The 13,637-nt window shown below is 43.3% G+C and overlaps 1 protein-coding gene across 1 annotated transcript in view; it reads left to right on the forward strand.

Annotated features, from left to right (window-relative positions):
- Window positions 1-3,566: 3,566 nt before the first annotated feature.
- The window catches only part of LOC115132621 (disks large-associated protein 4-like), a 31,810-nt gene continuing 21,739 nt past the window's right edge, over window positions 3,567-13,637 (forward strand). Inside the window, exons 1-5 of the mRNA XM_065020775.1 lie at window positions 3,567-4,819; window positions 5,339-5,577; window positions 6,070-6,156; window positions 6,784-6,949; window positions 9,067-9,280. Of these exons, the coding sequence (XP_064876847.1) occupies window positions 3,614-4,819; window positions 5,339-5,577; window positions 6,070-6,156; window positions 6,784-6,949; window positions 9,067-9,280 (1,912 nt within the window). The 5' untranslated portion in view covers window positions 3,567-3,613. The remainder of the gene's footprint in view (window positions 4,820-5,338; window positions 5,578-6,069; window positions 6,157-6,783; window positions 6,950-9,066; window positions 9,281-13,637) is intronic.

Below are 13,637 nucleotides of genomic sequence, written 5' to 3' on the forward strand. Positions count from 1 at the left end.
GCTATTTTTTAAATTTTTGTTACAAGCCGTGTTTCGTTAAAGCCTATTTATTTTTGTTACAAGCCGTGTTTTGTTTAAAAGCCAATTTATTTTTGTTACAAGCCGCGTTTCGTTTAAAGGCTGTGTAAAGTTAATTTGTTTCAATGTACCGGTAGGCACCTGCGGCTTATAGACATGTGCGGCTTATTTATGAACAAAATACATATTTAAAAAAATTCAGTGGGTGCGGTTTATATTCAGGTGCGCTTAATAGTCCAGAAATTACAGTAGTTAGACACCTACTCATCCACCTCGACCAACCACCCTACTTTCATTTTTGCCTTAAGTAACCATCTGTTCTATGTAACCATACCGAACGTAACATGTCATACTAATTTCAGTGTCCTGGATTTAAATGTACTATGTTACGTCTAGTCACTGAAACCAGGCTGAGCCATCAGCTCTGCTTCACAATAATTTCTGATTCCCTGAGCACTCTACTATCACCTTTGTCTATGGTCAGGTTATGACAGCCAGGAGAGTTAACTGAGGTCAGGAATACAGAATACCACATCTGAGATTCCTCTATCATTGGATCCTCTCCAGTCCCTCCCATTAAAATATTTAAATGGGGGGAGACAACCCGTGTCGGACTTCTGTAGATGTTTCCTTTATTCCCCATGTTAACCTCTGTGAACCTGAATCTGTTTCTACCTGCAGTTCACCTTCCACTTGTACAGGGTGGTTGCGGCAGCAAGGTCTGCATTCCTACGCACCAAACCCAGAACATATGGGCAGACAGAGTGGAAGACAGGGTTACACTCTCAGCAGTGAAATGCACACACAGTTTATATTTGTATTGCTAAATAAGCTTGATAAAATCATAAAAATAAGTTCATCGCCTTTGAATTTCAGTCAGACATTCATTTGGTGCTTTAATAACTTCTTATGGCTGGGGGTAGTATTGAATAGCTTGGATGAATAAGGTGCCCAGATTAAACTGCCTGCTACTCAGGCCCAGTTGCTAATATATGCATATTATTAGTAGATGTGGATAGAAAACACTCTGAAGTTTCTAAAAACTGTTTGAATGATGTCTGTGAGTATAACAGAACTCATATGGCAGGCAAAAACCTGAGAAAAAATCCAACCAGGAAGTGGGAAATCTGAGGTTTGTAGTTTTTCAAGTCATTGCCTATCAAATATACAGTGTCTATGGGGTCATATTGCACTTCCTAAGGCTTCCACTAGATGTCAACAGTCTTTAGAACCTTGTTTGATGCTTCTACTGTGAAGGAGGGGGGAATGGGAGCTGAATGAGTCAGAGGTCTGCCAGTGTGGCATGAGCTGATCACGCGCTCACGTGAGAGTTAGCTTGCGTTCCATTGCATTTCTACAGACAAAGGAAATCTCTGGTTGGAACATTATTGAAGATTTATGATAAAAACATCCTAAAGATTGATTCTATACTTCGTTTGACATGTTTCTACGATCAGTAATATGACTTTTCTTCTGAACTTTCGCCTGGACTTGCCTGTGCGTCATGATTTTGGATTGTGTACTAAACGCACAAACATAAATGATGGACTTTATCGAACAAATCAAACATTTATTGTGGAACTGGGATTCCTGGGAGTGCATTCTGATGAACTCCCAGGTAAGTGAATGCAAAGGTAAGTGAATATTTATAATGCTATTTCTGACTTTGTTGACTCCACAACATGGTGGATATCTGTATGGCTTGTTTTGTTGTCTAAGCGCAGTACTCAGATTATTGCATGGTGTGCTTTTTCGGTAAAGCTTTTTTGAAATTTGACACCGCAGTTGCATTAAGGAGAAGTTTATCTAAAGTTCCATGCATAACAGTTGTATCTTTTATCAATGTTTATTATGAGTATTTCTGTAAATTGATGTGGCTCTCTACAAAATCACTGGATGTTTTGGAAGCAAAACATTACTGAACGTAACGCGCCAATGTAAACTGAGATTTTTGGATATAAATATGAACTATATTGAACAAAACATACATGTATTGTGTAACATGATGTCCTATGAGTGTCATCTGATGAAGATCATCAAAGGTTAGTGATTCATTTTATCTCTATTTCTGCTTTTTGTGGCTCCTCTCTTTGGCTGGAAAAATGGCTGTGTTTTTCTGTGACTAGGTGCAGACCTAACATAATCGTTCGGTGTGCTTTCGTCATAAAGCGTTTTTGAAATCGGACACTGTGGTGGGATTAACAACAACTTTATCTTTAAAATGGTGTAAAATACTTCCATGTTTGAGGAATTTTAATTACGAGATTTATGTTGTTTTGAATTTGGCGCCCTGCACTTTCACTGGCTATTGTCATATCGATCCCGTTAGCGGGATCAAAGCCATAAGAAAATAGGCAGTGACCGTTAAGTACAGATGGTAAATTAGAATTTCCCACTTGATGTAGTCCGCATATAAAGATAGTCATATAATTTTTATGAGCAGAGCATATACCGGTATGTACTTAGAAATTCTCTGTCCTGAGCTCAGTTGGGACGCACTGATGTTTTCTAATCCCTGGCCTACCCCATCCTGCATGTTGTTGGTTTGTTCTGTAGCTCCACCTGCTGGTTAGTTGGAGAACCGTGTGGACATGGTGATGTGTGTGGGCCAGTGTCTCGGAGAAGATCAAAAAATCTGCTGGCAGAGGGCAACTCCTCTGTGTTTTACAGCACATTTTGGTCTAGCTTTATCAAAAACATGGCTGAAGAAGTGCTGTGTGACACATATTAAGAGCTTATAAGGTTCTATAAGGTTCTATCTGCGTTTTTGTCAAAATGTAATTATTGACATAGTCTTGTTCTGTTCAATGTTCTCTACCTATATAGTTCTCTAAATACCCCAATTCAAGTTGTTAAGTTCAAAAGAAAACAATATTTAAAAAAATTGCTGACACAATTCAAACCAATGAGGGTTTGGAACTTTAGGTCCTACTATATTTGGATAGTCCAGATTGTCTACAGATGGTCATACTATCAACAAAGTATCTGCTGATAAGCAACTGACTAACTGTTGATAAGCAACTGCTTGCTAAGGTTATGGTTAAGGTTAGGGTAAGGTTTAGAATAAGAGTTAGTGTAAGGGTTAACGTTAGAGTAAGGGTTAGGGTTCGGGTAAGGGTTAAGTTTAGGGTTAGGGTTAGTAGATAGTTAGTTGAAATGTTACTGAACTTTAAAGCCAATTATCTCTGAATCATATTTTTGCAGACAGAACCTTATAGTCCCAAGCTCTCATTATGTCTCTTAAGTTAGTGCTCCACTACAGTACTTAAAAGAGCTTAATGAGCTCCAACTCTAATGTGTTTATGAGCTTAAGTGGATTTGTAGAGCCTCGTACTATAAACACTTAAGGTTGTTCTTTACTGCTCGACTCCAGCATCATCACAGCAGAGGGGAAGTGTAATGTATGAGTCACACTCATACTAAGTCGTACTATGAGTCGTATTCATACTGTAACAATCAATTCCTCTTTCTTATACTGTATATTCTAATAGATATCCTATTCCCCTCTGTTCCAGGATGAGCCCTCCAGGGCTGTAGACGCGCCCCAGCTGGAGACATGTTCTAAGAGCAGCAGCAGACCTGCACTGTGGCCACCATGAAAGGGTTAGGTGCCAATCGCAGCCGTCACCTGTCGGACTCCTGTGAGCCATCGGGGGGCCCCCAGAAGCCCCTGTACCCCTTGACCTCTGACCCCCATGGTCCCTTCCTCCTGAGCCCCACCATGAACCACTACGGCACCTTGGACCACCACCAACTCCACCACTACCAGGCCTCCAACCCCCAACCCCTGCCTCCGGAGTGCCTACTGCCCCTGAACCAGATGTCCAACAGCAGCACTTTCCCCCGACTCCATGTCACCTCCCAACCGGAACAGTCCGACTACTCCCAGGGCTGCATGGTCACTGCCGGGGGCGGAGGTAGGCCTGGTGGCAGCCGGGTGGGCACCCTGTCCACCTCCATGTCAATGGGCATGGGCCTGGGTCTCAGCGGGGCTCCCATGATCACAAGTGGATCAGCTACCATCTCTTCTGCGGCAGCGGCCAAGATGAACCGGCTGCCATCTAACCTACTAGACCAGCTGGAGAAGCACCTGCCCCTGCAGAGGGATGGCTTCAGTACCCTCCAGTTCCACCGGGGCAGGGTGGCCAAGCAGCGCAGCGAGAGTCCCGGACGGATCCGCCACATCATGCACTCTGTTCAGAAGCTATTCAACAAGTCCCAGTCGCTGGAGGGCTCGGTGGTCAAGGGCAACATGAACAACACTACAGGGGGAGGTGAGGAGGGGACCAGGCAGACCTGCAGGAGTAAGAGTAAAGACAGTGCTAAGACTGAGATGCTGAAGCAGCGACCTAGCAGGCAAAATGCACTGGGGCTTTGGAGCTCAGACGATGCCCTGGATAGTGACACAACCACCAAAGTTGGCACTATCGCCGTGGGCTACCGTAACCCACTTAGCATGATGACGCTGGGCAGGGCGGTGTCTGACAGCCAGGCTCCTCCCAGGCACCTCCCACATGGCTACAACACCATCTCTGCCCACACACTCAAGGCCTCCAAGAGCAGCAGCGACCTCAAGTACCTGGCCTGCCCGCAAGCAATGACAGGGACTAGGGGAGAGGAGCTGGTGGGAGGAGGAGGCAGGGAGAGCACCCTGGTGAAGCGAGGCTCCTGGTCCACACTGACCCTCAGCCAGGCCAGGCAGGTGCTCCAGAAGGGTTCAGCCACTGTCAACAGGACGCTGCTCAAATCCAAGTCGTGTCACCAGGACCTGACCTGTCAGTACCTCCAGGTAGGAGGCCCAGTGAGTATTATTCACATTAGGCACTAGCAGCCGCAGCCACTAAATCTGAGAAATTAGGATATTTGTTTTAAAAACCTAATTCATTTGAATCCCTTTTAACTACTTCAGCAGCATCGTGACATTTACGGTCTATAATCCCATTATTCAAATTCATTACAAATACCCACACAATTCATTCAAATGAAATGAAATGACACATTCAAGGTCTGTCGCATTAAAGGTCCAATGCAGCCATTTTTATCTCAATATCAAACTATTTCTGGGTAACAATTAAATGCCTTACTAGCCAAAACTCCATCCCACCAAAACAGACATTTCACTAAAAGGGCATTATCATAATTTTCAGAATATCACATTATTATTTCATAGTGTATAAATATATATAAACCACAGAAAAATCACGTTTTTGACTGCACTGGGTCTTTAAACTAGTTAAAGTGGAGATGATAAAGTAGAGATGAAGGTGTGGTGGCTCAGTGAGTCACAGTGGGATGGTGTGTGGCCCCATACTGTCTGTAGGTTCCACTGGGGGACTGGAGTGCTACGCTGGGGGGCCGGGGCCGACCCAGGGGCCTTGAGATCCCCTGCCGAAGGATGCGTAGCGGCAGCTACGTCAAGGCCATGGGGGACGTGGACCAGGACAGCGAGGACTCAGAGGGAAGTCCTAAACCCTCGCCCAAAACAGCCGCCCGCCGCCAGAGCTACCTGAAGGCCACCCATCAGTCCCTGAGCGAGCATCAGCCTCCACCACCACACAAGTGAGAGAGCTAGATACAAGAGGAAATATGCATGTAGATCATACTGTAGTTAATACTGTATGTTTCTGAAGAGGAGTTAATTTTCCTTAGCAATCTATGTCATGACAGAACAGATAACATGGGATGTCTGGGGGAACTTATTCTTATACAGAGGAGTAGCTACACACACCCTGCATGGAAACCTGTCTGCTCTGAGAGTGAATCTAATAAAACAGAATGAAATGAAAGTGGACACCACAAATGGACAGCAGAGGGCAGCATCCTGACACTGACGTTGAACATTTACTACATAATGTATGCAGGGTAAAACCTGCAGGCTGCAGCAGACTCCTGTTCATGACTAGATACAACTATATCAGTGTAACATGTTCTTATGGGCTGTTCAATTATAGAAAAAGGAAATCACCTACCAACAACAGGTAACCAAACGTTTCCATTTAAGTTCAAAAATGTGAAATGTTTTGTCATGTTCCCCACCGCTCGCACCGGCAGGCCTCGCGGCTATGCACCCATGCTGGAGGATAATGGGATATTATGGTCTCCACTACAGAGTGCATGCTCAATGCAGCATTTGGCCAGGTCAGTGTCCTAGGGAGGGAGGCAGCACGGCCCTCCACTCACACATGCCCACCTCTGCTGCCACTTCTCTAACCAACCCAGTGCTTTGTCCTGTTCCCCTGCCCAAACCCCATATATTACCAATTGCTCTGAGTGGTGTGTTAGTATCCCAGCCACAGCCACTCCTGTCACGTCTCTCATCATAAACCACTGATCTCCCATACAAACCCTTTCCACCCCCACCCTCCGCGCCGGCACACACATTCCCACTAACAGGTGCCTCCTCGTCAGGCAACTCAGAACAAAGGAAACAACCTCTCTGTCTCAGCAAATTCCATTGATGATTACAAAGCAAAAGAATAACTCAAATTCTCTCCCTTTTGTTTTGATGTTTACTGACGACTCAATGTGTCCTCTGTGCTGTCATTTTGATACCCAACTATTCTCCGCTCTGCTATCCTCTCATCTCGCTGGTATTTGATCTCACAAAATCACAAGAAATTTGGGGAAGTTCAAAGCATCCGCTGAAAATGGATGCGGTTCTCATCAACCCAAGATGTCCCGTATCCTCCCCACCCCTTCATCCAGGAAAATTCCTTATGGTTGAGGGGTTCTGTCAGAAACTAATTCTCCCCTCTACCCCTGTAGTTGTCTCCCCTCCCTGAGAGAACTCTCCACCAATCGGAGCCTGGACAACCTGGACTGCCTGGTGAGCCCGTGTGAGCCCCCGATGGCCATGCGGCACTGGGACGATCGCAGAGACTACCACCAAGGTTATGCTACCCTGGGCAGGGCCATGATGAGCAGTGGTCAGGTATGTACTGTAAATCCACTCTCCCTATTCACTCATTACACTCTTTATCAGGGTCTCAAACAGGCCTGTCAGTGTGTGTAGGAATAGTACCCCCATACAACAAACACATCATAACAGTTTGACAGATACATGTAGGCATAATTAACTAATAAAAGTACAACTGTATTAAATTAATTATTCATAAAGAATGCCCTCAGACAGTGCAAAGACAAGCCTCAAGCCTGAAACAACAACCAGAAATGAGTGGGATGTTGACAGCCGAATCCTCTATTTCTATGACTGCAGGCAGGGATAGAACATTTCAGATTATGTGTGAGACGCTGATTGGTTAAACATCCAGTAAGCCAGAAGAGACAAGAACAGGAATGATGCTTGAAAGTAATTTTCAGAAGTTAAGACTGGGACATGCGCCTCCTTCTAATCCTGAGAACATTCTGTTTTTATCAAAACCAGCAGACTCCTTTCAGATGGAACATCCGGAGCCACTTTTGCTCATGGAGTTAAAATGGCATAATATTACAGATGACAACAATGGAATTGCCCTCTTTACCTCTCAGGAAGCTTTTTTTATTATCATATTTCAGTAATTGAATTTGGGAGATGACAGTAAAATCTGTTTTGGGACAAAAACAAGTATTTTCTGAATGAACTGCAACGTTTATCAGGATTGATATCTGATGGATTATGATGGCTGTCATAGCAGGAGAACAGGCTTCAAAGGATCTGCATTGTTGTACATGGAGGTAAATGCGCATAAAATCAAATATAGGAAAGGTTGTAACACATCGATGCCTTTTCCTTCAAGTATTTTCACTGGGTATACAAAGAAGTACAGACATTATCAGTTTACATGCTAACATTATAGACCGGAAAGATGGTTTCAAGATGGTAATAATCTAAAACCATGATAAAAAAGTATTGCAAGATTCAAACAGATCAAATAACGGATAAGCAGCAACCAAGGAATAGGCTCTTATTGTAAGAATCATGGAATGGCGTGAAGTTTCATCATTTGATTTACATGAAGTTTCAGAATGGATTTTGAATACTGAGCATCCATGTTACATCCTCTTTCTTTCTTGGGGGACACAATGATGACCATGTGCCAACTCTGGCACCAGCCTCCTCCTCTCACACGGCAATGAAAAGCAGGATGAACAAATAGAGACTCCACCTGCTACCAACATCATTAAAACTTTGAACATCACAGGAGCCTGGCATAGAAGACTGGGGTGTAAATAAGCTATCAGTGTTCCTCCTTCTCCACTCTGGCACTGTTTGAACTGAAACAAGCCTTTATCCCAGGACGGACTGGTGAAGTTGACTCAGCTGGTCTGTCTCTACAATACCTTGTCCCTGTTCAACCTATCCCTGGCCCTGGGCTACATATATGTACTATGATATATTCCTGCTGATGAATCTGTTGTTATGTGAACATGTCATGTTGTCAACGCCAGAGACTGGAAATGTCCTACACCAATAAACGTCTTGTAGATCATTAGCACCGCTGAACTGAGCAAAACTAGACACCACCCCTACCACTACGACTATGATGTGGAGAGAGTGAACAGCTTGTAGTGGGAGGCTGCTGGTGCCTCAGTGGCAGTGATTGTATTAGCTCCTGGCATGAGGAGTTAAGTGAAATCTGACGCTGCTGGCTTATCATCACTGATTAAACATTCCGTGTGGTATTTCACATTAGATACAGTACAGTGAATATACTGATTATCAGGGGACGCAAAGCTCAAACAGAATATTTAAATAATGAGATGTTTTCAACAAGGTCACTGCAGATTTACTTTTTGATCAATTGATTTCATTAAGTAAAATCTTGAACGTGCATGATAACTCCTGTACCCATTTTCCTCTAGAGATAGTAAAAATGTTCATTATCAGTGCATGAGTTTCTTTGGTAAATCTAACAGTCCTTTTGATTGGGCTCTCGTGAGCTGAGACGAACAGGATCCTTCACACTCTCTGACCATACACCACCACCTTACTCCAGCAGCATGCCCCGCCACCCGAGACTGGCACTGCTTTCGCCTCACAGGCGGCGGAGATCTAGTGGTCGCCTAAGTCCCCGCCCCCAACTTGTCAACCTGCACGTGTCCTTTCAGGTGTGTGGGCAGGGCTGTGGGCGCTCGCTGTACTGCGAGGCGGAGTCCCAGGCGGTGGAGGCTCTGGACCTGCCCACACCGACGTACTTCCGCTCCCGCAGCCACAGCTACCTGCGGGCCATCCAGGCTGGCTGCTCCCAGGATGAGGACACCGCCTCAGTGGACTCCGATTCACCTCCACCCACCACCGGCTGCACCCATATCTCCAGCACCAGTGAGTATACTGTACTGTTCAGGATGGGCGTGGGCTGGGCACTGGGGATTGGACAGACAAAGGTTTTATGCCTTTACTGTAGGCATAATAGTTTTGTTTGAAAAGGGCCTTATCATCCTTTTTTAGCACGATTCATGAATCATTTAGTATCCCTAAGATAAGGACTATGATGTAAGATTCCCACATGTATTTTCAAATCCAGCAGGGAAAATGTATATGAAGGGCGTGAGGGACTGTACTTATTCCGCTGTAAGGGGTATGAACTCAGTGGCACGGGCGGGCGCGCGCGCACACACACACACACACACACGACAGATTTGGTCTCTGGCTGGTGGCACTGAATGGCCTATCAGCCAAGTGTGAAAGTAGACATTGTAGAGGGAGGTGATGCGGCAAGACTGGACTGGTGCCAGCTAACTCATCCATACCCATTACACAACAGTGAGCAGGGGGATATGCTGTCTGGCGATACATCATGGTGAGTTTGCACACCTGTTTCTCACACACACATGCACTGGCGCTGCTACGGATGTTTTCCATGCATGAGAACAAAACTTCTCAAATGTCAAGCCAGTTCACAGATGTGGGTGGTCTCAGATAGGGGTCTGTCCACTACTGGAGTCTGTGAACATACAAACATATCAAAATGTTTTTTGATGCATCAAAAACAAAAAGCCCAAAGCATGACAATCATAGGTAGAGTATTAATAAAAACACATAATTGTTTCCCCCCATCAATCACTGTTTTCATTTTTGCATCAGATTCACTTCTGTGGCTCAGCTGTTGTCAGTTACCACATCAAGGCCTATGAAAATGCCATGCATGCAGTCAGCGATTACAGGCGGTGGTTTAAAAGGTTAGAGGAGCCCCGGCAGAGTCTGATCAGCATGGGAATCACTGTGTCATATGATGCAGTCTGTTTGCAGCACAAAAGCAGCCCTTGCCCAGATTAAGTTGCCTTAGGGAAGACTGTGGTGGGTTTCGAGCAGGGGCAATGGAGTTGGTCTAGCCAGGGCTGCAAAGTGCTCTGTTCCTGAATCATGCTGAAACAAAGTGTTTGTGGGCCTACTGATCAAAATGTTTTACAAGGGCAGGGCACCCCATAATTGAAATGTTAGACTATTGCTGCCATTCCATTTTTTTGTAGACCATTATGAATATTCAAAAGTGTCAATCTGAACATTAGACCTGTAGTTCATTCAAATACATGTATAATTTGACAACAATTATCTTGCAATATCATAGTTTTCAGCCAATCGAAGTAACATGTTCCCTTCCATCGAACATACCTTGCGCGTTTGTCTTTTGCGCGTTTGTCTTTTCTTACAAGCACTGATTTCTTTTGATATCTGCTGAGGAACGTTTTACTTGCAAATCACTGCGGTCATGGCTAGAAGGGATCCAGGTTTTGTCAAATCAGATTAGACTTTTTGTAGCAGGTTAAGATACTTTACGCAGCAGGTTATGAGAATTACCGTAGCAGGTTGGATACATGGTTAGGAAAAATGCTTAGGGTTAACTAAAATGCAAAACAATTCAATTTGTGACGTTAATTTGACAAAGCTAAATCCCTTCTAGCCATGACCAATAACTGCTCTGAATAAATCCTAAACGTAAATATAGAGGCGGGAACGTACACGACCAAGCCGGGGAAATAGTAGACACAAAAAACAGAGACAGATATTATCCAATGGCCGTTAAGAAACCCGTTGTCGTGGACTAAAAAGGCGGGGAAACGTGACGTCCTTTGTTGACTGGAGATTTAAACCAATCCTATTCGTCTATGGTGAGATTGATGACCATCGACATCCAATGGCGTTGTAGTGTGTGCCAGTCTGCAAAAGGTGGACTCCAATCCCTTACGTCAAGGGCGTGTCCCTTTTGATTCCTTTCTTCAAGGAACGTTGTGTGAACAGTTAGAAATAGCACAGTAGCTAATGCCTCTGTCTATTAAAACAACCTCGAATGAATGAACAGAAAATACGGATTTATTGTCTCGCTTTTATCAAAGTAAGCGTAAATATTTTATAATGTACTCGTGTCTGAACTGAGATTTGGATCGATTGGTATTGACCGTGGTTAGCGACGAACGCTAGCTTAACTACCCTGTCTAACGTGGATGAGAGGAATCGCCCTGATTCTGGGATCCACGTATTGTAGGTAACGTTAGCTAGCAGCGATGTTACACTAGGTTAGGGAGCTAAATCTCCACGACTCGTACAAATGCTTAATTCCACTGCTAGAATATTTTTTGTTGTTGTCGTGGTAATCAGTTCGCTATCGTTATTAGCAGGTGACCGTTTGTAGCGAATAACGTTATACAATCAATCCAGCATCGATAATGTCTTTAGTGTAGCTAATGTTCGCTAGATCAGGGTTTCCAAAACTCGGTCATGGTGTAATTTTTTTTTTGTTGCCGTAGCGCTAGACAGCTGATTCAAATAGCCAACTCATCATCAAGCTTTGATTAATTTAATCAGCTGTGTAGTGGTAGGGCAAAACCCCAAACGCGCCCTCAGGACCGAGTTAGGGAAACCCTGAGCTACGTTAGATAGCTAATGTTAGCGATGCCTGACAGCAACCGCCTTGTTAATTAATGAGCTAACGTTACTGTAGCTAGCTACCAGCACCCCATAATTGCAAGCAGAGTGGATAGTTAGTTGGCTAGTAGCGCTGTCAACCACAGATTGAATCACCAAATTAGAAAGGCAGCTAAAACTAGTTGGACAGGAACTGTAAAATTGCCATCTAACGTTATTTAGGTAACGTTAATGTTAGTTACCAACTAGCTACGTTTCCATATTTGGTGAGTTGAGAGAGACTGGTAAAACTTAAATTACTAGCTTCGGGTCAGACATTTTTCCAGCTTCGAACTCACCAAATTGTGACCATGATCATATGATCTAGCTAGTAATATCCAGCTAACGTTATCTCCCGTGGCTGCATATCCAGTCAAGTTAGCTAAAAAGCTTGTTTAACCTACCATCTTGTTTATTCTGCCGTTTAAGTTGCATCATAAGATATATGTGTGGTTGCTAAGTAGTAAGACCTCACCGGTGCCAAGGATCTACCTCCTTGCCAAATGTTTTAATGCATTCATTTGTTTGTTTTTACTGCTATGGTGAAAGCGAAGGTGGATAGTTAGCGATTTGTGAGCCAACCAGAAATGAATCAAGGATGTATTGTAAGACTTCTTCAAAACAAACTGTTATGGTTAGAAGTCGACCAATTATGATTTTTCAACGCCGATACCGATACTAATTATTGGAAGACCAAAAAAAGCGATTAAAAAAAATATATATATTTGTAGTAATGACAATTACAACAATACTGATTTGAACACTTATTTTAACTTAATACATCAATAAAATCAATTTAGTCTCAAATAAATTATGAAACATGTTCAATTTGGTTTAAATAATGCAAAAACAAATTATTGGAGAAGAAAGTAAAAGTGCAATATGTGCCATGTAAGAAAGCTAACGTTTAAGTTCCATGCTCAGAACATATGAAAGCTGGTGGTTCCTTTTAACATGAGTCTTCAATATTCCCAGGTAAGAAGTTTTAGGTTGTAGTTATTATAGCACTATTTCTCTCTCTACCATTTGTATTTCATATACCTTTGACTATTGGATGTTCAAATAGGTACTTTAGTATAGCCAGCCTAATCTCGGGAGTAGATAGGCTTGAAGTCATAAACTGCGCAATGCTTGAAACACAGCGAAGAGCTGCTGGCAAATGCAGGAAAGTGCTGTTTGAATGAATGCTTACGAGCCTGCTGCTGCCTACCACCGCTCAGACTGCTTTATCAAATCATAGACTTAATTATATTATAATAACACAGAAATACGAGCCGTAGGTCATTAATATGGTCATATCCGGAAACAAAATGTTTATTTTTCAGTGAAATACGGAACCGGGTGGCATTCCTAAGTCTAAATATTGCTGTTACATTGCACAACCTTCAATGTTATGTCATAAACATGTACAATTCTGGCAAATTATTTACGGTCTTTGCTAGTAAGAAATGGTCTTCACACAGTTCGCAACGAGCCAGGCGGCCCAAACTGCTGCATATACCCTGACCCTGCTTGCACAGAACGCAAGAGAAGTGACACAATTTCTGTAGTTAAAAGAAATTCATGTTAGCAGGCAATATTAACTAACTATTAATATTAACTATTAATTAACTAAATATATACTTGTGTATTGATTTTAAGAAAGGCATTGATGTTTATGGTTAGGTACACATAGGTGCAACGACAGTGCTTTTTTCGGGAATGTGCTTGTTAAATCGCCTGTTTGGCGAAGTAGGCTGTGATTTAATTATAAATTAACAGGCACCGCATCGATTAT

The sequence above is a fragment of the Oncorhynchus nerka genome, linkage group LG7 (assembly GCF_034236695.1).
Source record: "Oncorhynchus nerka isolate Pitt River linkage group LG7, Oner_Uvic_2.0, whole genome shotgun sequence".
Taxonomy (NCBI): Eukaryota; Metazoa; Chordata; class Actinopteri; order Salmoniformes; family Salmonidae; genus Oncorhynchus; species Oncorhynchus nerka.